Source organism: Onychostoma macrolepis, chromosome 14, assembly GCF_012432095.1.
Source record: "Onychostoma macrolepis isolate SWU-2019 chromosome 14, ASM1243209v1, whole genome shotgun sequence".
NCBI classification, from domain to species: domain Eukaryota; kingdom Metazoa; phylum Chordata; class Actinopteri; order Cypriniformes; family Cyprinidae; genus Onychostoma; species Onychostoma macrolepis.
Genome location: NC_081168.1, coordinates 10,061,872 through 10,082,784, shown reverse-complemented (window position 1 = coordinate 10,082,784; position 20,913 = coordinate 10,061,872). Strand labels below are relative to the sequence as shown.

The 20,913-nt window shown below is 37.7% G+C and overlaps 1 protein-coding gene across 5 annotated transcripts in view; it reads right to left on the bottom strand.

Annotated features, from left to right (window-relative positions):
- The window catches only part of ebf1a (EBF transcription factor 1a), a 139,629-nt gene that overhangs the window by 21,331 nt on the left and 97,385 nt on the right, over positions 1-20,913 (bottom strand). For all 5 annotated transcript variants that reach the window (XM_058797916.1, XM_058797917.1, XM_058797920.1 and 2 more), the window contains 3 exons: positions 13,659-13,789; positions 11,928-12,054; positions 345-433 (listed from right to left, as the gene is read on the bottom strand). In XM_058797916.1, the coding sequence (XP_058653899.1) occupies positions 345-433; positions 11,928-12,054; positions 13,659-13,789 (347 nt within the window). The remainder of the gene's footprint in view (positions 1-344; positions 434-11,927; positions 12,055-13,658; positions 13,790-20,913) is intronic.

Here is a 20,913-nt window from a genome sequence, read left to right as displayed (position 1 = left end):
TGTTTATGTTATTAGTAATTGCTCTTTGAAAATAACACTGAAACCCATTTTTCTTCTATAACGTGATGAGTGAAACATAATATTCATAACATTCTTATTTCTTATTCTTTTACATACTAGATTTGAGCCAAACAGTGTCTAAATAGTTATTGGTTAACATTATCCAGTAGACTGTGTGGCCTAATTGACATCAGAAGAAAACAAAAAGTTGTTTGAAAGGATACTCTTTGGAATAAAGTACCAACGAACTGTTCACAATAAGAAAGTAAATAGGTTCAATATTGACTTCATGTTAACGTTAAAAGAAAGAAAGCACAATAGTTACGTCACGTTAGAGAACTGACCTTTGGTAAGCGCTCAGGGTCGCCCGGGTGTCTAGGGATCACCTTCTGTAGCCGTTGGAAACCGTAGTCAATAGTGGGTTCATTCAGTGCTGCAGGAAAGAGAAAATTTAACCATGTTACCGCAGGGAAATTCAACACCCATCTGCAATTACCATTACAAAGAAATGTATATAAAACATAAGTGTCATTTCCTTCAGACCTCAATACGGTTCCAAAAAACACAAAAGCAAAAAGCAATAAAATGATAGTTAATGTATCAAATACTATGTTTCCTAACTAGCTGCCAAAATATCTGTATCAATTCCCACTATGCTTTAGCAGTTTGAAACCACAAGGCACCACTTTATGAATAAAACAGCACTTGAGCAGTTTGTGTGAATGGATCCTGTCTATTTTTGCAGTCAGTGCAATGGCACAACCTTCATGGAAAGCTTCAAAAACTGGTTGTGAGCAATGAGACTTGTGACAAATTCAACTGCATTGCAAATGCTACAGTTTAACAGCAATGTAACTTTGTGCTTGTTTGTCAGGCAAAATATTCCAGGTTCAGAGCAAGCTCAGCTCAATAGACAGTATTGGCAGCAATATGTTGATTACCAGAAAAAGTTATTTCCGCATGTCCTTCCTTTTCCTTAAAAAAAGCAAAAATACTTGAAATGGAAGTAAATGTTAATATACTCACGGTTTCAATGGTACAGCAACAATAAATAAATAATATGCATGTTAACATGATTTTAGTGTGGAGGGGGGGGGGGGGACATTTAACATTTATTTTTGTCTGTTTGTCATGTTTCTGCTTTATATATATATATATATATATATATATAATTATTAAATAAATAATAATAATGTATTAATTATTTAATAATTAATTAATAAATAAGAATTTTACAAATAAAATTAATAATAATAATAATACCAAAAAATTATTATTTGTTGCAATCAACATTATATGGTGAACACATAATGTTTATTAAGCTTAAAATGGACTGAACTCAGAATACAGCTAATATCACACATCAGCAAAACATTATTTATACCAATGTCTAACAAAGACTTGCACAGATCTTATGATAACCAGAAGCAGCCAGATCATTTCATCTATAAGCACAATTAAGATCAATACAGAACTAAAAGGCGCCTTTTAAATTAGCTGTGTCCTTAAACAAACTCCAATAACAAATAATTCTGATTTCTACTCCCTCTTCTTTTTTGTATACATAAGCACCAGTAATCTGCAAAACAAATCTATAGACCTCCGTTATGAGCAAATAATTCAATTAAAGTTTTCATTTCTGTAAAGCGGCACCTCCCACTCCTCAGAGGCCCACAGACAGCTTCACGAATGCTCGCTGAGGACAAAGCAATATGATAATATTGAAAAAGGAACCCGATCTGCGTGATAGGGCCAAACATCCTGCACGGGTGGACCACATGGTGCTTAGTCCAATGTTTTTCTAACCTCCCTGGATTGAGCGGGACTTTCACACTGAGACAATGGGTCTTTCTCCAGCACTGGCCCACTGAGCTTGTTTGTGTGTTTATCTGTTGTGGTGCTAAACTCCAGCCCTCAGGGGCACATTCACACAGAGCCCTTCTGTGCTTCACTGAGAGAGTAAGAGATATTCAGAGAGATATATGTCAGCAGAGATACTTGATATTTGATATGTAGCATATACAGAAAAGTGGTCCCAAAAGTATTAAGACATTTAAGCTATGCTTAAAAATGTATGAATTTCAATGCATTAGATAACATCAAAAATCAAACCAAGTAGCATCAAACAAATTGAAACTTTTAAAATTCTAACTTTTCTCACAACTGTTCTTTCTCTAACATGACTGATTTTTAGTGGATGTACTGACAGGTTCACACAGGTGTCCTATCAGAATAGAGTTCATCGATTCACTAACATCAGACGAGTTTCAAAATAATTTGCATTTGACAAGTGTCAAAATACTTTTTATATTCATTCTAAACTGTATATCCATTGTTTTTATCATTTAAAACTTTTTTTTTAAACAGCCTTTTTTTAAATGTTTGTCTTTGAAAAGTGCGCTATCCTATTTTAAAATAAATAGCTTGGTTTAAAATTTATACATTATAAAGTGTCCAAATCCATTTTGGAGCCACTTTATACTGGTTTTAAGCTGGTGAAAAAAAATAAAATATTTTTAAAATTCGCTAAACATTTATCAAATAATTTAGAGATTATGATATAAATAAAAGTGTCAAATAAATCAAAATGTCTGTTATTTTCTCTCACTTTGGTGATAATTGCTTGATTCAAATAAGCAAAGGGGATCTATGTTGTCTATCCTTTAACTTTATCATACTTAAACAACTATCAGCACTTACAATGAGCAAAGACAAAGAAGCACAAGTTGAATATAATGTATTCCACGTTAGAAGGAAGTCAGGAAAGAGGCCAAGATCTTACTTTAATACTCATATACTATAATAAAATGATTTGGGTATGTGACATAAGATACCCAAGAGTCCCTCTAACAGTTGTTCACTCTTCACACGCACTTTCCGCCTCTCTTACTCTCTTTCGATAGACTGACCGCCTTTCTTTTGCCTGAAGCATCAAATCTCAAACAGAACAGAGGAGGAGCAGCAAAAAAATAGAAATTGAGGATTGGAGTCCTCTGGCCCTTAGTTAATTGCCCTGCTGAAGTTGGGGGTAAAAGAAAGAAAAAAAACAGAAGTGTAACAGCCTCTTTCTCTTCCGGCCTCCCTTCTGTTTGCCCTGTAGGCCGCAGCCTGGACGTTTCCTGAGGGAGTTCACCCAGCTCCCATCAGCTCCACAGCTGAGAGTACAGACTGTGGGCAGCCTCTGAGTGCAGTGGAGTGGATTCAGATGGCCAAGGGCCCAGACAGAACCAGACCCCTGGAGCCCAGAACACAAGCTGTGCCCAGCCTGGCCCTCCTCCACCGTGGAACAGGGGCAGCTCTGACTGTACATCGATGCCTCTTGGTACAACATCCAATGGCAGGTGGGATCTACAGCTTTCTGAGAACATGCAAATGCTGGTCCAGTATCTGGTTTTGACATGAAGCCTGAAACACGCATTGAAAAGTTATTTGTGAAAAGCCAGGCTGCATCCCAACCAACTCTATAAAATGTCATGTTTATTTTTACAGTAAGCCGTAACTTCATTAAAAAGCGGTTGACATTGGCTAATAACAGCAGACCTCATGCGGCGAGACACAGCAGGGCTCAACGACTCGCTGATTGAGAGGCGGCATTAACCTCGACTCTCTCGGCCGCAATGACCGCCTGGATGCACAGTCGCTCACGCCGCACTGTGATTGACTGCCTGTTTACTTAAAGAGCAAGACGAGAAAAAAAACAGTTAAAACAATCCTGGAGCATGATGGAGAACAGACCACAGCTATCGGCGAAGGAAAGAACAACAAAAACAGTCGAATGTGACAGAATGATTCAAAGCCGCCCCGCGGCTGACAATACATCATATCTAAATAGGCTTCCTGTAATCAGGTCTGTTGGTGGTTTGGAGACAGGGATATGGAAGTGTGGACCGGTGCAGGGCGCAGAAGTGGCCCGAGTGGAGGGGGCTGGGGGGAAGCAGATAGTAATGGCAAAGGAATAGATGGAGGCTGAATAAAAGATTGTGTTGTGCAGTATTACAGCAGGTCTGACATGGAGGTAGAGGAAAGAGTGAATGGAAGAGTAAAAGGGCGTGGGTTGAATGAACTATGTAGAGAGAAAGCTGTAGCTGCAAGTTCTGGACAGCCACCAACTTCTGTGGCTTGAAGACAAAATGACGCAATATTCGCAACACATTTGTGACCCTGGATGACAAAACCAGTCTTAAGTGTCAATTTTTCAAAATTGAGATTTATACATCATCTGAAAGCTGAATAAATAAGCTTTCCATTTGTTAGGATCTGACAATATTTGGCCGAGATACAACTATTTGAAAATCTGGAATCTGAGGGTGCAAAAAAAAATCAAAATATTGAGAAAAACGCCTTTAAAGTTGTCCAAATGAATTTCTTAACAATGCATATTACTAATCAAAAATTAAGTTTTGATACATTTACGGTAAGAAATTTACAAAATATATTCATGGAACATGATCTTTACTTAATATCCTAATGATTTTTGGCATAAAAGAAAAATCGATAATTTTGACCTATACAATGCATTTTTGGCTATTGCTACAAATATACCTCAGTGACTTAAGACTGGTTTTGTGGTCCAGGGTCACATTTAACTACTGTAATGTGATGTATTTCTGGGTGAAAAAATAGTAATAGGTACAATAACATCCAAAAATCTGGGGCTGCTAAGATTTTTTTTTTTTGGAAGGAAATTGATCAAAAATGCAGTACGTAATGTTGTGAAATATTATCACAACTTCAAATAAATGTTCTATTTTAATATATAGAAATCTTTTGTAACATTATAAAAGTCTTTACTGTCACTTTCAATCAATTTAATTCATTCAAGCTAAATAAGAGTATTAATTTCTTTTCAAAAGATAAATCTTACTGACCCTAAACTTTTTAACAGTAGTGTAAAATCTATAAAAACATCTAAAATAAAATAAAAATAAAATAAAATAATAAATGAATATTTAGCCATAAATAATGCATGCCACAGCTTGATTGTATCCAACAGGATTTGAATTAATTTTGAAAAGTGATAACTGGTTAATAATATTTTTCTCAGACTAAACAGTTAAATCATCAGAAGAGTTGTTTCAATGGAAGATAAAGATATTGCATGTAAATGAGAGATTATGAATTTTTTTTAAAATTATTATTCAAATAATAATAAGAATTTATGATTTCTTTTTTATGACCAAGGTCCGAGACATTTATTAGCAGAGCTTCAATCTCATTATACATCATTTGTCTTCAAGAAAACACATGCAATAAAAGCTGTAAAAGAGCTGGTCTTGAGGAAATCACCACTAAACTCATTTAGGAGTGAATAATGAAGTGGCTGCTGGAGCAGAACTTTTGTGAGGGTCTAGACAGGGAACATTTAAAGTATGTCTCTTTCAAGTGGACCCATGTGCTAGCATAATGAGGCGCAGGCCGTGATGCAAAGCACCTCTGAGGAGGGTGTTGAGTTAATGTGCTGATACAGAGATGGATGGGCCAGATCTCAGGCTAAACTGTACTCCGCCACACTTACAGACATCTGCACATGTTTACTCTCCTTCATTGCTATTGATTTTCACATACTGTACAATCCTCTCACCAGCCGACTCGATAATGCACACTTGCTGGGAAAGAGACTCATGTGTACTGAACAGTTTGCAGTATAGTGCCACTAATTTTATTGCCACTGAACGCCCACTGAAAACAATGATGCAAACATTTCGTGGACACAAGTCCATGCAATTCTGGTATATGTCACAAATCAAATTGACATTGACCGGTGACAGTATATAAGTTACCGCAAAAACAAACCCAAACCCTTGAGACCACACAGAGAAGAAAAAACACCTCCTGTGCTGGGTCATGGAGTGAACTTTGTCAGAAAGTTCAAATAAAACAGTGTATTTTGAGAGATACACTTACACCAAACAGGGAAGTAAAATCCCATGAGCTTCTTCATTTCCGGAGCCTCTATGTCCTGTATGGTGTGTAACGTTGTTTACCAAACCATGCACAGCAGACCTGTATATTTATAAAGAAACACCTTTCAACTGTCCATGCACTTGTTTACTTTTACAGTTCCAGAAACTCGCAAGCTGCGGTTTCCATTTCTTTCTGGGCTCAGGGAACGGTTTCGCGACAGAAATAACACCAGCCAGCAACCAACATATATGATAGAGTCGGTTTGATGTCATCACGGATTCATTGCAGCTCTCCAATTTCATACGCGAAGGAGAACGTAAAGGTTACGTGTGATGTCATGAGCTGAAATAAAATCTACAAAATCAATATTGAAAAGAGCTGAATATCTGCTGTATACCATGCCATCTCATTACGTTTAATGAATATAATCGATATAGGCAAATATAGGGCTGTTACGGATCTAATCGGAGCTCCTGGAGGCGCAAATTGAACGTTCTGCCTCGCGAACAAAAAAAAAAAAAAACTATCAAGGAACCTAGCCGATTTTCCAAAAAAGAAAAGCTACAAATACATTAACAATGGACAGCTCTCCTTTTTCTCCAGAAGATGGGATCAAAACGAGTAAAACATATCAGCAATAAATAAATAAATGAACAACAACCACTGCTTGAAGGATTCCTCGCAATCACACAGATCAATGCTCATTGAAATTTCATGAAGGCACAGCCGGATCGCTTCATATTTCACAATAATAACTACAGGCCCGCGGGGGTGAAGAGAGGAGAGGAGAGGAGAGGAGGGGACAATACTATGAGTGCTGTCAAAAGCAGATGGAGCCAGTCAAAACAGTGCGTTTTAAAATACCTTACACCACCAAAAAATCCCACACTTAATATCTCGCACAGAAGCCCGAGGGCAGAATGTGGGCGGCAGTTTTTAGACTGGCGAGAACACGGTATTTGTGGCTTTCCTGTTTTTGAGACCAGATGCTAGCGCTGAGCTGCTGGTGGTAAATTGAATCAGCTGACCACACATAGACCTGCAGGGCTAGAACAGTATCCCTGACTGACGGAGCAGAAAGGCATGCTGGGTAATTGGTCTTTAGCAGAACCTTTTAACAGGCACTTGTGGGCTTTGTACAGAGCTGTTAATGTCAGGGTGGTAATGTTCTGTACATGTTAGGGAATGGCAGACTCCGTTTTACACTCGCTCTCTCTCTCTCTCTGTTTTCCCCAGAGCTCTCTTTCATTCAGGTGTGATCTCATATGCTGTGGATAGGAATCGATAGGCTCAGTGGCAGGGTGTTCGATGCCTGCCTGAATTATTGCTTCATTTCTCTCCCTATATAGATGAGGCCTGTTTTTCCTCAGCCCTCCCCACGCCGGGATCAATACCTTACAATCTCATTTTTATCCATTTTTCCATAAACCCAGTGATTGCGTTTATTTGGAAAATCCGACAAGCTAAATAAGGCATCACTTTAAGACATGGGGGGAGAAAAAAATCTTGGAACCTGTGGCCGTAAAATGGATGACTTGTTTTTCTTGATCGTGAGCAGCAGCTTCTAAAAGACAGACATCTGTGTGAAATGGCCCACTGAAGACGCCCTGCTGTTGAGCAAACCAATTGCTCTATATCTTTATGGCTACAATCTCCACCATGCAGAGGTTTAGCAATTTAATTGGAACGGTTATCATTGATCACCCAGTGTGACCCCATTTGTCAATAGAATTAAAGAGACTCATTATCAAAATCGAACGATCACTCAACCCACTCAAGAAGAAAGCCTCCGTCAAATCTAGTGCTTGGGAAAAAATAAGTTGGTGACTATGAATGCATAAAGGATTTACATTTACAGTAGACCATATAGAGATTATTATTTACATTAACGTTTAAAGTTTTGGGGTGAGTAATATTTATTTATTTATTCATTAAAGAAATATAGTCAGCAGGAATGCATTCAATTTATTGCAACGACATTTATAATGTTACATTTTAAAAAAAATAATCTTTTGTTCATTTGAACTTTATATCCAAAGAATACTGAAAAAATTATACATTTTTAGTAATATTATTATTAATTATAACAAGAAATGTTGAACACCATTTTGAGCACCACATCAGCAAAATAGAATGAAGAAAGGCAACTGAAAATTTAGCATTGCCTTTACAGAAATAAATTACTTTTTTCAAATCATAATAGAAAAGTGTTCTTTTAAAATTATCATTTAGGATTTTGAATCATTAAAAGAGCAATAATGTAAAACTAATATAGTATGAACAATCTAAAACAAATATGAAATATTTCTAGGCCATTAATGAAAAAAAAACCAACAACAGATGTTTGTGTTTACAAGTGCAAGTTGATCTTTGAAATTATGCTGTATAACATGATCATTGGGTTTTACGCAAAGGAGTCCACACAGCTTGAGTGCATTAAAGCAAAAGGATGGGCAAAGTAGATATTAAAACATTCTGAGCATCAACCCAAGCAAACTTTTAACTCAAATTGTTAAGATGATATCATTTTGTATCAAACAGATTTTTCTTTGTGGTCTCACACTTTTGGCCCCCAACGTCCATGCATTTGCATTAAAAGAGGGTGAATGCATGTATGATGTGAAGTCTGGCTTTTCCTCAACTAAAGTGACAAATGCCTCCCATAGACGTAATCACTGGGCAGGCGTAGAGAGCTCCCTCTAATGTGATGGAGCAGAGTCTTTTAATATCAGGCCTGATGGGTGCTGTTCAGCCCACTGGCCTGCATACTGAGCAGCAACGAATTGCCTGCTGAACATTTCAAGTGATTCATCAACACCTCCAATCTATCGGCCGCACAGGGTTTCACATACGCTCACTGGCAGATAGCATTATAACTCTGCCTCTTTCCCTCAAAAACAGACGGAAAACCCCTTTGACGAATGATGCAAAAATGGCAATCTGGTGAGAAGTAATACACAACCAAACATGGAAATGCATTTGTTGCAGATGAATTGAAAGGGAGGGTGAGAGAGAGAAAGTAGGGAGGAATGATTCATCCCTCTTATCTGCGGAGTGCCATGCAGGATGGGTAATGTCCCAGGCTGTGAGTGTTTAATTGTTTCTGATGATAAATATAATTGCAGAGAGCTTCTGGATGTTTAATTGCAGAGGCCCAGTAACTATGGGTTACATCACTTTGACTGGGTCTTCCTCATTAAAGCTTGGGTTTGTGATAGGGCCTTAAATTTAGCATTCCAGCAATGCAAAAAGTGCCTGGTGAGATGGAAAATTATGGCTACTGTACCACACATTACTGAAATATGCTGTTCATTTCAGTTAATTTCTCTCCGATATGTGACCCTGGACCACAAAACCAGTCTTAAGTTATTTTATGCCAAAAATCATTAGGATATTAAGTAAAGATCATGTTCCATAAAGATATTTAGTAAATGTCTTACCGTAAATGTATCAAAACTTAATTTTTGATTAGTAATATGCATTTCTAAGAACTTCATTTGGACAACTTTAAAGGCGTTTTTCTCAATATTTAGATTTTTTTGCACCCTCAGATTCCAGATTTTCAAATAGTTGTATCTCAGCCAAATATGGTCCTATCCTAACAAACCATGCATCGATGGAAAGCTTATTTATTCAGCTTTCGAATGATGTATAAATCTGAATTTCGAAAAATTTACACTTAAGACTGGTTTTGTCATCCAGGGTCACATATTGACTTTATTCCATCATTTCCAAACCGTGGTTTTCTTTCTTCCACGCACTGCCTTTTTAATACATCTTATGAAGTTAAAAGTCATTTGAACTACCTTGCCTAAAATTTCCTGCGTTCTACTCCATTCAGTTGTACTCCAACCAGCTGTCTAAAAGGAAGATGGTGTCTCTCCAGGGTGAGTTCGTGCTGTGTTATGGCTTCTCCAGAGTACTGAGTAGTTGCTGTCCCGGCATGAAAGTTATTTTGTGCAGTTTTAAACCAAATTCCAGTCAGATGAATCTTAACACAGGTAGCCTCCTATTGTTAATCACATCCTAGCGCATCACAAAATTAAAGTTGTTGAATTTGATGTTTGAAATTCACCTGGTAGTCGTGTCTATCTCTATATCTACTTGTAACACAGTATGACAGACAAACACAGACACATACACATGCACACTTTATAGTGCTTTTGATTCTTTGAGCTTAGACCCCATTTATTGTAGTTGCATGGAAAAAACACCCATCCCATTTTCCACAGAAGAGTGAAAGTCATATGTGTTTGAAACTATATAATGGTGAGTAAATGATGACAGAATTTTCATTTTTAGGTGAACTATGCCCTTAACTACAAACTGTTGGCCAGCCAAAGGCACAGTTCACACAAGCGTGTGCCAAGAATCCTAGAGAATCTGAGACTTCTGAAATGAGAAGCCTTTGAGGAATCCATTTACTTGGGTGGCTGCTGGGTTCATAATCAGAGTGAAGTCAAAGCCAAAACACAGCTCTATCAGTACAGACGGAACAGTGTCAAATATAATCAGCGTCATAATTTACTCATAAAGACAATACTCTAAAATCATGCACATGGTACATATATACTTATGAGAAACATGCATTCAAAGTAAAAAAGCAAAATGAAATGAGGTTTTTTGTTTTTTCCTGAAAGGATTGTTTTTTTGTTCTCTCCACCATGGCTGTAAGGGATGTTCTCCAGGTACGGCTCAGCCTTTCCGCATGGCTGTGTGGTGTTTGAGCGAGGCAGCATCAGTGCACCATTGATTTAATTAGGTCTCCATCTCCTCTGCCTGACAGAAGTTGATTAGAGGTGCCAGATGCCCCATGTGTAATTCCACTGCCAGCTGCCACATAGCTTTGCCAATACTCTATGATTAGTACCCACTGGCAACTGGGCAAGGCACAGGTGCCAACTGGAGCCAGGAGAGAAAGACACACACAGGCTGACGTCCCACTGCAGTAGCTGGGACAGGGGGACAAGAGGAAGAGAGATGGCCCAAAATGCTTCAAACTGAGAACGGCACGGTGCGGCCAACCTGAAGGCTGGGCACCATTTTAATGTGTGTGGAAACCGACAGCTCTGCGTTTGGTCTCTTGTCATTAACAGCATTGAGTTTCAAACTGAGTTTGAGTGCTGTGTGCATTAAAACGGCACATTTAATCAAAAGCATTCTTGATGTTTATTAAGCTTGAAGCTTTAGCAAAAGGGGCACATCTAGAAGTGCAGCCATAAAATGGGGTGACCATCTGCCCTCTGTTTTGGAGGGTGTGTGGCTGTACGTGTGTTTGTATGGTTGTGTGTGAATGTCTAAATCCCTCCCTCCACTCCTCCCCATGTGCTTGCTGAATAGGCCATGAAAAGAAGCCAAGTCCAGCGCCATAAACCCAAACGAGCATACTCATTCACACCCACGAATGCACAGGCATATACATAGACACCTACTGAGCCAACAATACCCACAGCTGTGCACTGTTTAAACCTATTGATGAGACAGGCCTTTAACATTGCTCCCTTCAGCGTTTTAACGCTCTTCAGAAAAGCTGTGCTTGTACTTTGACTGCAAACTCTAAATTTAAACTAAAAAAGCTGCAAGATCAGCGAACAAACTCTTCACCTCTTCCTCCACTGATTTCACGTTGTTTTACCATTAGATTCCATCATACACTTCCATCATGCGCTTCCCTTACTTCTGGAAGTCTGAAGTTAATTACTTCTCGTTGACTGAACTCCCAATATGTAGAGTGTACAGTAAACTCATTTTGAAGCTAGCAGATATCACAGGTGACCTCTTTTTCCTCTATAAGATAAGTCCTACATTTCCCTTATCTGTGCAGGCTGCAGGATCTTCCTGGAGTTCGAGGCACAGCTGTTCACATTAAGCTGTGTGCTCAGGAAATAGGTAGGATTCCTCTATGGCGTAGGTTTTTCGCTACAGGAAACACTGGGTGACTTACTCAACCCAGACCGACGAGAAATTAAGAACAGTTGAAAAGGAATAAGACATGAGCTAAGGGTACTTAATGTTATTCTTACCTGTGTAGATAAATCTGCCCGGTGTACCTTTGCAGAACTGCTTTGACTTGTAGGACAGAGTGACCTCCACAACCCCGGGAATGTGTCTTGGAGGAGTCTGAACTCGAATGGCATGAGGGGTAATGAGCTGAAAGAGAAAACAAGAAGAAAACAAGATTTTTTGACAAAATAAAACATAGGTTGAAATAAGGCAACAATATATTAAAATAAATACAATGTGTATGACCTTTTATTTCCTGATCACAACATCAATTTTTAACATCTTTTTCATGATTCATTATTTAGTCATTTACTTCCAAAAGATAAGACATTTTACTCAATTATTATTATTTTTTAAATATACTGTATTTTCATTCAATTATTCATAATTTTGTTTTAAATATTATAATTGGTCACCTTCATACATGAAAGATAATTATGTCATGTGACAACAATATAGGCCTACTTGATTGTTGCTCTAAATGTTTAATGTTTTTATTTTTTAATTAAATAACAGTAGAAAGCATACAGTGTATACTGTGCCTATACATTATATAGTAAGCAAGTACACAAAAAAGGTACAAAGCTGTCACTGGGGCTGTACCATAAGGCTAAAAGATACATATTTGTATCTTATTTACACCTAAACAATACATATTAGTACTTTTACCTTTTGAAAGGGTACCACGCAAGTGATAGCTTTTGTCTGAGAATGTATTCTATTCTGAACATATCCTATCCTATATTTTGAGATGTTGAGAGCATCAGTGTTTCAGTTCTTCCTTCCATCTTGTCCCTCATTTTAGTATAAGAAAAATATCAATGGCATGCTGCATAGAGTTATGAGAAGTCACTGGTCAGAGATGACCTTTTCTGTTAGTTTCATATGGTGACACAAATCTCGCCTTGCAGTAAAGCTTTTGTTTATTGTAGATGCAGACAATCCAAGTCATTACATAATCAAAATTCTGTCCACCTTTTTTGCATCTGAACTGTCTGACTCTTGTACTGTAGAACTAGTTCACAAAAATTAAAAACGTGCATTTAAGCCACCCATTTCTAACTGCAACCATACTAGCTGAGCTATTAAACAGTATTGTATTGTTCTCTGATTATGATTGACTGCTTACAGTGTTTGTGAAACTGTGCTCAATCGCTTTTGAAGAGGATCCGTGCAACTACAAAGCAGCTGCGAGTGCTCAGTTTCTCTGCAAACGCTCTGTCATATTCAAAGCCAGCAGCACTGGTGCTGCTTTACATTGCTTTAAACTGTCCTTTTCATTGCTCACTTAGCTGGTCTTTCATATGCCAGGCACCGCTCTTCTCACCTCTCAGATAAATATGGCATTGTCAATGAGAAGCTTTTTATAGAATTACCTCTTTCATCTAGCTCTTCCCAACATGAGCAGCACAGAAACTGAGTGAGTAAAAGACCAAAACAGATGGACAGACAGGAAAACAGACAGACTGGCTGACCAAAAAAGAAAACAGAAGCATTATGCCCATTCAAACTGGCACGTGTCTTTTCAGATTTGTAAGCCAAGTGGATTTTGAATGCATCTTCCATATCAGGCATATTTGCTAATTAGGTTGCTTAACTATTTTAGTTAAAAAGGTGCATTAATTGCTTTTTCTTTGTATTCAAATTCAGTTTGATCCTAGTTGTGATTCCCAAATCTCTGTTGTTGTTTTTTGACGAGAGCATGGCATGGATTTATTTTTGGCAGAAGTTCACATAGAAAGGTAACTGACCTCACTCCAGACCAGCATGGTGCCAAAGATGACCTGTAGGCCGTCAAAGAAGTTATCACCAATGATGATAACTGTGGCACCCCCTGTCGTCCAGCCTTCACTGGGACTGATGGCCTTAATGCAAGGGCTAGCTGTTTTAGAGAAAGAGGAAGAGGAAAAAATAAGTAAGCCAGTGACTGTTGTATACAATAAACAGCTAGTTTATCTCAAAAAGGCATATGCAATATACATTAATTACAACTATATGTATTTGCCTGTACACATCAAGACACCTGAAAAGAGATAATACATAAATAATGTCAAGAAGCATCAGAATAAACATCTGGAAGCAGCCAGCAAATCATCACTTGTGTGCATTACCTGTGACATAATTTCATGCACAGACTAAATACTTAGGAAATAAATCTAAACCTGTGCAACTGATTTCTTCCTGATTACGGCAAATAGATTTATGAGCCACACTCTATTAGGAAGCTTTAGGCACAGCTTAATGACAAGTGACTGACTCATTAGAGTCGTCACATATGATTAGACTGTGGCCATTCCTCTGCGCCGTCCCCATATGCTTCCTGACAGTGGCGCGAGCATGAGAGATGACGCCCGCTCACCGATCATTTATCTCAATCTACCCTGTATAGTAGCATGATTCACTGCTGTGGTTGCCTGGAAATCACCTGCAACCTCACCCTGATCATCTCTAGCTGTGTTTTGGGAACTTTAGATTGTCGGCATTGCCACATGAAGGAAGACGACTCGAAATCAGAGAGTGGGGTGGAGTGACAGCAATGTCTCCTCCCCGCTCAGTGTTTTGTAATGAATCTGCTCCAGCTTCACTCTTATTCTCACTGGTGACAGAAACCCCACTCCAAATCCACTCCATAGTTTAAATCTGCACTGTTACAGCTCAACTGTCAAGTCTCTCTCTACTCTCTTCTCTCTGTACTATTGGTTATCGATTTAAGAGATAATATACATTTATTTAATGAACATATATAATTTACCAATTATATATATATATATATATATATATATATATATATATATATATATATATATGTATGTATGTATGTATGTATGTATGTTTGTCGAGATACTATACATTTATTTAATAAACATATCATTTACCAATTTGAATTTGAAGTATATTAGGCTTATATACACACACACACACAACACACATATTTATATTATTAAATTTTATATACAATTTATAGACAAATTATACAAGTTAATATATCAATATTAGAAATTTAATTGTGCATGCTCATTTTTCAGAATTTTCACATTTTGATTTGCTTTGCTGTTATTTTATGCTCACTTATAGGTATACATAATAAGTTTAATTTATTATTGAAATTAAATTAAATTAAAATTAAATAAATTATAATATTACAATATTTAATTGCATTGTTAAATGTAAAAAATAATAAAAACATAATTATGTACAATATAAAGTTGTAACACCTAAACTCAGTTTTAGCATTTAAAACTATAACTAAAGCTATTTTACATTTTAATATTTCATTTTGAAATTACTTAATCAAACTAATAATTATCATCAGCCAGAATATTAATACTGTATTACTGCATCCATAAAGTAAAATCATGTTTGCACAATTTCCATATAGTTGTATAGGTGATGCATTAGTACGTTGAATTTTGATTAGACTGCAATATTCTGCATTGTCTATATTTTGTATATCTTCGCTTAATGCTTTTTCTACATGTTTTTCCAACTTATTTCCGGTTGTCCCCATGCACACTCATGTTCATCTGACATTTATTTAAAAGTTTTGTCCTTTTGATATTGTTTCTACAATAAAAACACACATATTGAATATTTTTTTATCTCTTTGCGTCTTTCTGAAGTGATGTAAGTTTTGATCACCACACAACCCAGCTCATGCAACTTATGCATTCTGGTCCACAGACGCTCAGACTTGGTTGACCAAACTGAGAGCAGGCAAAACAGGGCGACAAGACACAGAGTGAAAGCCCCCCTGGTGCTCTGCTTATGAAAGGCATAATTCCCCTCCGCCTTTGTTTTAGTCATGGACATAATTAATGAAATCTGAGGGTCAGGCTGGAAAAGATCAGTCAGTGATGAGTGTACAATAGCAGCACTCCTCCCTCCAACCCCTCCTTCCTTCCCCTCTGGGGGTGGAAGGAGAACACGAATGCTAATTCCGCTTGATTATACACACACCTTTATTAAATATTACACTGACCCCATGTGTGCGCGAGGAGGGAGGGGGCCAGGTGCGAGCGCTTGTTTTATGACACTCGTGCAAATGTCATGAGCGCCGGAGTTCGCCAGGCACAGAGAAATCCGGAGTCCTTACAGCAGTCGATCAAAAGGCCAGGCGCCCTGGGACACTCTGAGAAAACAGCAGCCAGCCATAAAAATTCAACACCTTAATGAGTTTAAATTTCATTTCAGCGTGTTGAACTTTGGCACTGGATTCTAAAGCTTGGTGTCTCACTGAAGGCGCTTTAACCGACTAATTACTGCTGTTCCAATTTGCTGCTGGATTTAAATAGAAGGAAAAGACATGAGGGAGAGAAAAAAAGGAAAAGTAAGAGTCCTCTGAGACAGAGAACAGGAGAGTCTGTCACGGGCGGCTCTGTTGTCCTCTGTGACTCTGGTAGGGGGACTGAACACATCCTTTAACAAGCGTTACACACCGATCTGACTGTAGGCAGGACCCCTGGGCGAGGGTGGGGGTCTACACTCGACGCTCGTATGTTAGTGCACCTAACCGAGGCAGACGTGCGGCGGAGGCAGATGGCCTGTGTGCAGGAGGCGCTTGGTGCTGCTGATAGAACCTGAACTGAGATGAGACGAGGCTGTAGGCCTCACTCACACAGCTCAAACTGGTGTGTGTCAGCCACCGGCAATGCCCTGGGAAGAGCTAGCATAGATAATAGCAGGGGAGATGGAGAGTTTCACCAGCAGGGGAAAAATAGTCTGGGGAACGATGCTGGAGAAGCTAAACTGTAGTTTGTGAAGCCATAGTGCAATCATGCTACCTTCTTGAAAAAGCAGTTAGCACCACTACAAGCTACTAATTAAAAGAAGCTAGCTAATTTACCATTCCAAAATTTGGGGTCGGTAAGATTTCTTTTTTTAATATTTTTGAAATTCTTTAATGCTTATAAGACTGCATTTATTTGATCAAAAATATTGTTAAAAAAAGCATAACATTTATTTTATTCCTGTGATGGCAATGGTGAGTTTTCAGCAGCCACTTCAGTCTTCAGTCTTCACACGGTCCTTAAGAAATCTAAGCATAAATAAATCAATGTGGGAAATATTGCTGATTAATACTTTTGTGGAAACAGTTTTTGGAGTTTTCTTATTGAAAAATCTAAAAATCTATTTTCAATGTCTTTACTGTAACTTATGATCAAGTTAATGAAACTATTCATTTATTTAAAGAAAAATCTTACTGACCCCAAACACTGAATGGTAATGTACACTGAAGGTGTTTTTATTTATTTATTTGCAGAAAGAGCAGTATTTATCTTGTACAAACATAACGAGGATGTCGTACTGGGTAACAGAATTAAACAGCATTTGAACACAAATTTGCACAAAATAACACTATATATAGTGTGTAAGATTATTGTATAGACATAGAGGGTTAGATTAGTCAGACATAGATTTTTTTTTTTTTTTTTCACAAAACACATTAAAAATGATATATTTATATTATTCAGCAATGGCAGAAGGTCTGTTTTATACTGTAAGTGTGTAATCATTTTTGGGTGAGTTTAAGACTTTTTATATCCATGTTAAATATAGAAATGCTAATGATATTCCAAACTGCAACACTGTAAAGTGATGCATCTGTGGAAGGCCTTTATAGTCTTCCAAGATTCATATCATATTTGCAGTGTCCTTTCACTCTTGAATGTTTTCCTGAAGGTACATTGCATATTAAGTACGGAATTACATATTTTAGATTAAGGAACTTGATTTTAAAGCATTTCAATAACCCTAAATATACAAACCAAATCTCCTTAGACCAATCAAAATATCACATATATTCTGTGTACCAGCCATGTAGTAATTTTCAGAAGTGAAGTAATCCACTTTGCGGCCTTGAGGACTTCCCCAGCTTGTCTGTGTTCTTTTTTTTTTTCTTCTTCGAAGCTGTGTTGTGGGTGACTGCTGGGCATAATGCAATTTGGCGGCGTGATAAACCAGGAGAGATGAAGAGGAACGGTGGAGCAATCTGTGATGGTAATCTTGGCCTAAGACGATTCTTTTGCAGGGTGCTGAAATTGTGCATGGATTAAGCAGATGGTGGAATGTGAATCCATCTGATAGGATTAAACTTTGGTGCCTCCTCTGCCGCCATCTGTTCCCTTGCGCTGTATGCACGCGTACACGCGCTCGCTCTTACACACATCTCAGATACAAGCACAATAGCTTTCTCTTCTACAAACTAACATTCTCGAGCCTTGCAGACACCTCTTTCCACCACAGTGCGTTTGTGACATGACCTAACGTATTGGTGCCCTCACTTTACCCTCGTCTCCGCAGCCCAGAGCAATCAACACACACTCATGCCATATCTGACAGAACAGGCTCATTAGCTGGAGGGGAGTGGAAATGGTTTAAAACTGACACAATAATGGACAAGAGAGACTGAGCAGGGCTGAGAGAAGGGAAGTGTGCTGTTTGTTATTAGAAGGCCATATTTTGTGTTGATTTTTGTGGAAAAACTTACAGAATACTGTGGAATGGATTTAAATATCCGGAAAGCATTATTATATTAGCTAAAATAGTTCACAAAAAAAAAAGAAAAAAAAGAAAATTTTCTGAAAATGTATTTATGCTCAGGCCATCCAAGATATACAGTAGATGAGTTTATTTCTTCAACAGAAATTTATCATTACATCACTTGCTCACCAATGGATCCTCTGCACTGAATGGGTGCCGTCAAAATGAGAGTCCAAACAGCTGATAAAAACATTACAATAATCCACAAGTAACTCACATGACTCCAGTACATTGATTAACATCTTGTGAAGTGAAAAGCTGCATGTTTGTAATAAACAAATGCAAGTCCATAATCCATAATAACGCCTTCCCATCCATAAATGTTTTGACCAACTGTGTTGGACTATTTTCTCTTGTAAACAGTGCTTGATCTGTGCATATTTCTCTCCTGTTTCAGACAAGACAACTTTTTCACTGCAGAAAGCAATATTATGGAGAGAGGACATGTAGTTTTGGCCAGAAGCATTGGTTTAAAGTTATTGTTTATTACAAACATGATTTTATTATTTAGTGGCCTGGAGTCGTGTGGATGTTGATGTCGCATTATGTTTTTATGAGCTGTATGAACTCTCATTTTGATGGTACCCATTCACTACAGTGGATCCATTGGTGAACAAGTGATGTAATGCTAAATCTGATGATCCAAAGAAACAAACTCATGTACATCTTGGATGGCCTGAGGGTGAGTAAATTTTCATTTTTGGGTGAATTATTCCTTTAATAAGATAATACAGGAATGTGTAGAACACAGTGAATGACAGGTGTTTCAATTTCAAGTGGAATTTAGTTATTACAAAAACTCTGTATTGAATTTTCAATTGAGCTCTGACATTGTTCCTGCATTGCCCTCCAAAAAAATATATCTATATGTACACATCAGGGTTTTATATTAGACATAATGAGGAATTACAATATAAGCCTGTCTGCCTCAGGAATTATCCTATACTTTCTTTTGGAAAAAAGAGAAGGAAAGAAAAGTAATAAATCTCCACGATTTTTCAAATATGTTCAGGCTTTAGTAAAACGACTTTTTTAATCTTCTCAGTGCAGTGGAAACTGTGCTTAAACACTGAAGATGTCCCCAGGAGAATGGAGAGAACTTAATCATCATCAGCAGCATCATCATCATCATCAAATCATCATCGTTCAAATCCTCAGTTTCTCATCATAAATAGAGGTTAACAGTCCAACTGAAAAATATGTTCTTCTCTAGAATCATCCCAAACATAAATGAGAAAATGATTGGATTTGATTGCAGCTGAGGATCAAATCAGTGCTCAAATCATGTCCACATGTTATTAGACAGATTTAGGAGGGCTGCACTATAACCTGCAACACTCAAAGAGGACAGCAGATAAAGCCACACGCCGCTCAGAAAATAAATGCTCGGTGCTTAAGCCTTAGAGGTCTCATAAGACACATGTTCAAACCTAAAGAGAACAGGCCACTTGGGGAACGCTGCCTTCACTGCTCTTTTCTTAGCCCTGGTGCATTTTTGGTGCTTTACTGCACAGCTAGTGTTGGTAAGCTGTTTGTTAGTAGCTCAAACCACCTGTAATATTTAGCAGCGCCGTGACTTGTTAGTGGCATTAAAACATGACAACAGCACATAGACATGCTGACTCTGAGTCATTGTGAGTTGATTAAATCTTCACAGTTGTCTTTCAGCCAGTGGAGAGTCAAGAGTTTCATCTGTGCTCGACTGAACCCTGGATCATTAAATAATAAAGCGTACAAACTAGTTGAAAGTAGTTTGGAAGGGTAACGTGATATACTGTAGTGATTAAAGCTCTGGGCTGGATGAAAGGTTTCAGGTTCAAATTCATGAGTTATACTAAAAAAAAAAAAAAACTTTTTCTTGAGGTCCTGGCATAAGATTTTGTGGCCAAAAATGTCCATCATCAGTAGTTAGTGACGCATGAAGCACAGCTCACACAGAAGTCACTTTTAAATGAAGCAGCTTTCTGTTACTCAACATCAACTCAGCGTGATCAACTGAACCCGATGCAAAATCTGTGTGGGGAAATCTTTCACCTCACGTTAAATTCCCAATTGTACAGATTCCTGTCGAAATTACTATGAAAATTTCTTGAACAATGGTAAATGTGACTTTTAATCAGTATTTTTGTCTTGTTTTCAAAAATTATCTATATATCCTTAAAGCAAGATACATTTATTACATTTATTAAGTAAAATTGCATATGGTAATAAGAATCTTGAAATGTGACTGATTTTAAATTTGAAATGTGTCATATCTGCAATTTTAATCTGATATTGAATCGTTTTTCCTATCCCCTCCATATGCTGAGACAACTATAAGTAAGTTGATGTCCATGAACATTGTGGGTTTGTTACACTCAAAACCTTGCTTTGTCCTGATCATACAATAGTATAAAGACAATTGAAGATGAGGGAGGGTTCAGGAAACCTGAAATCACTATTTTTTGCAATACCATTGGTGACAGT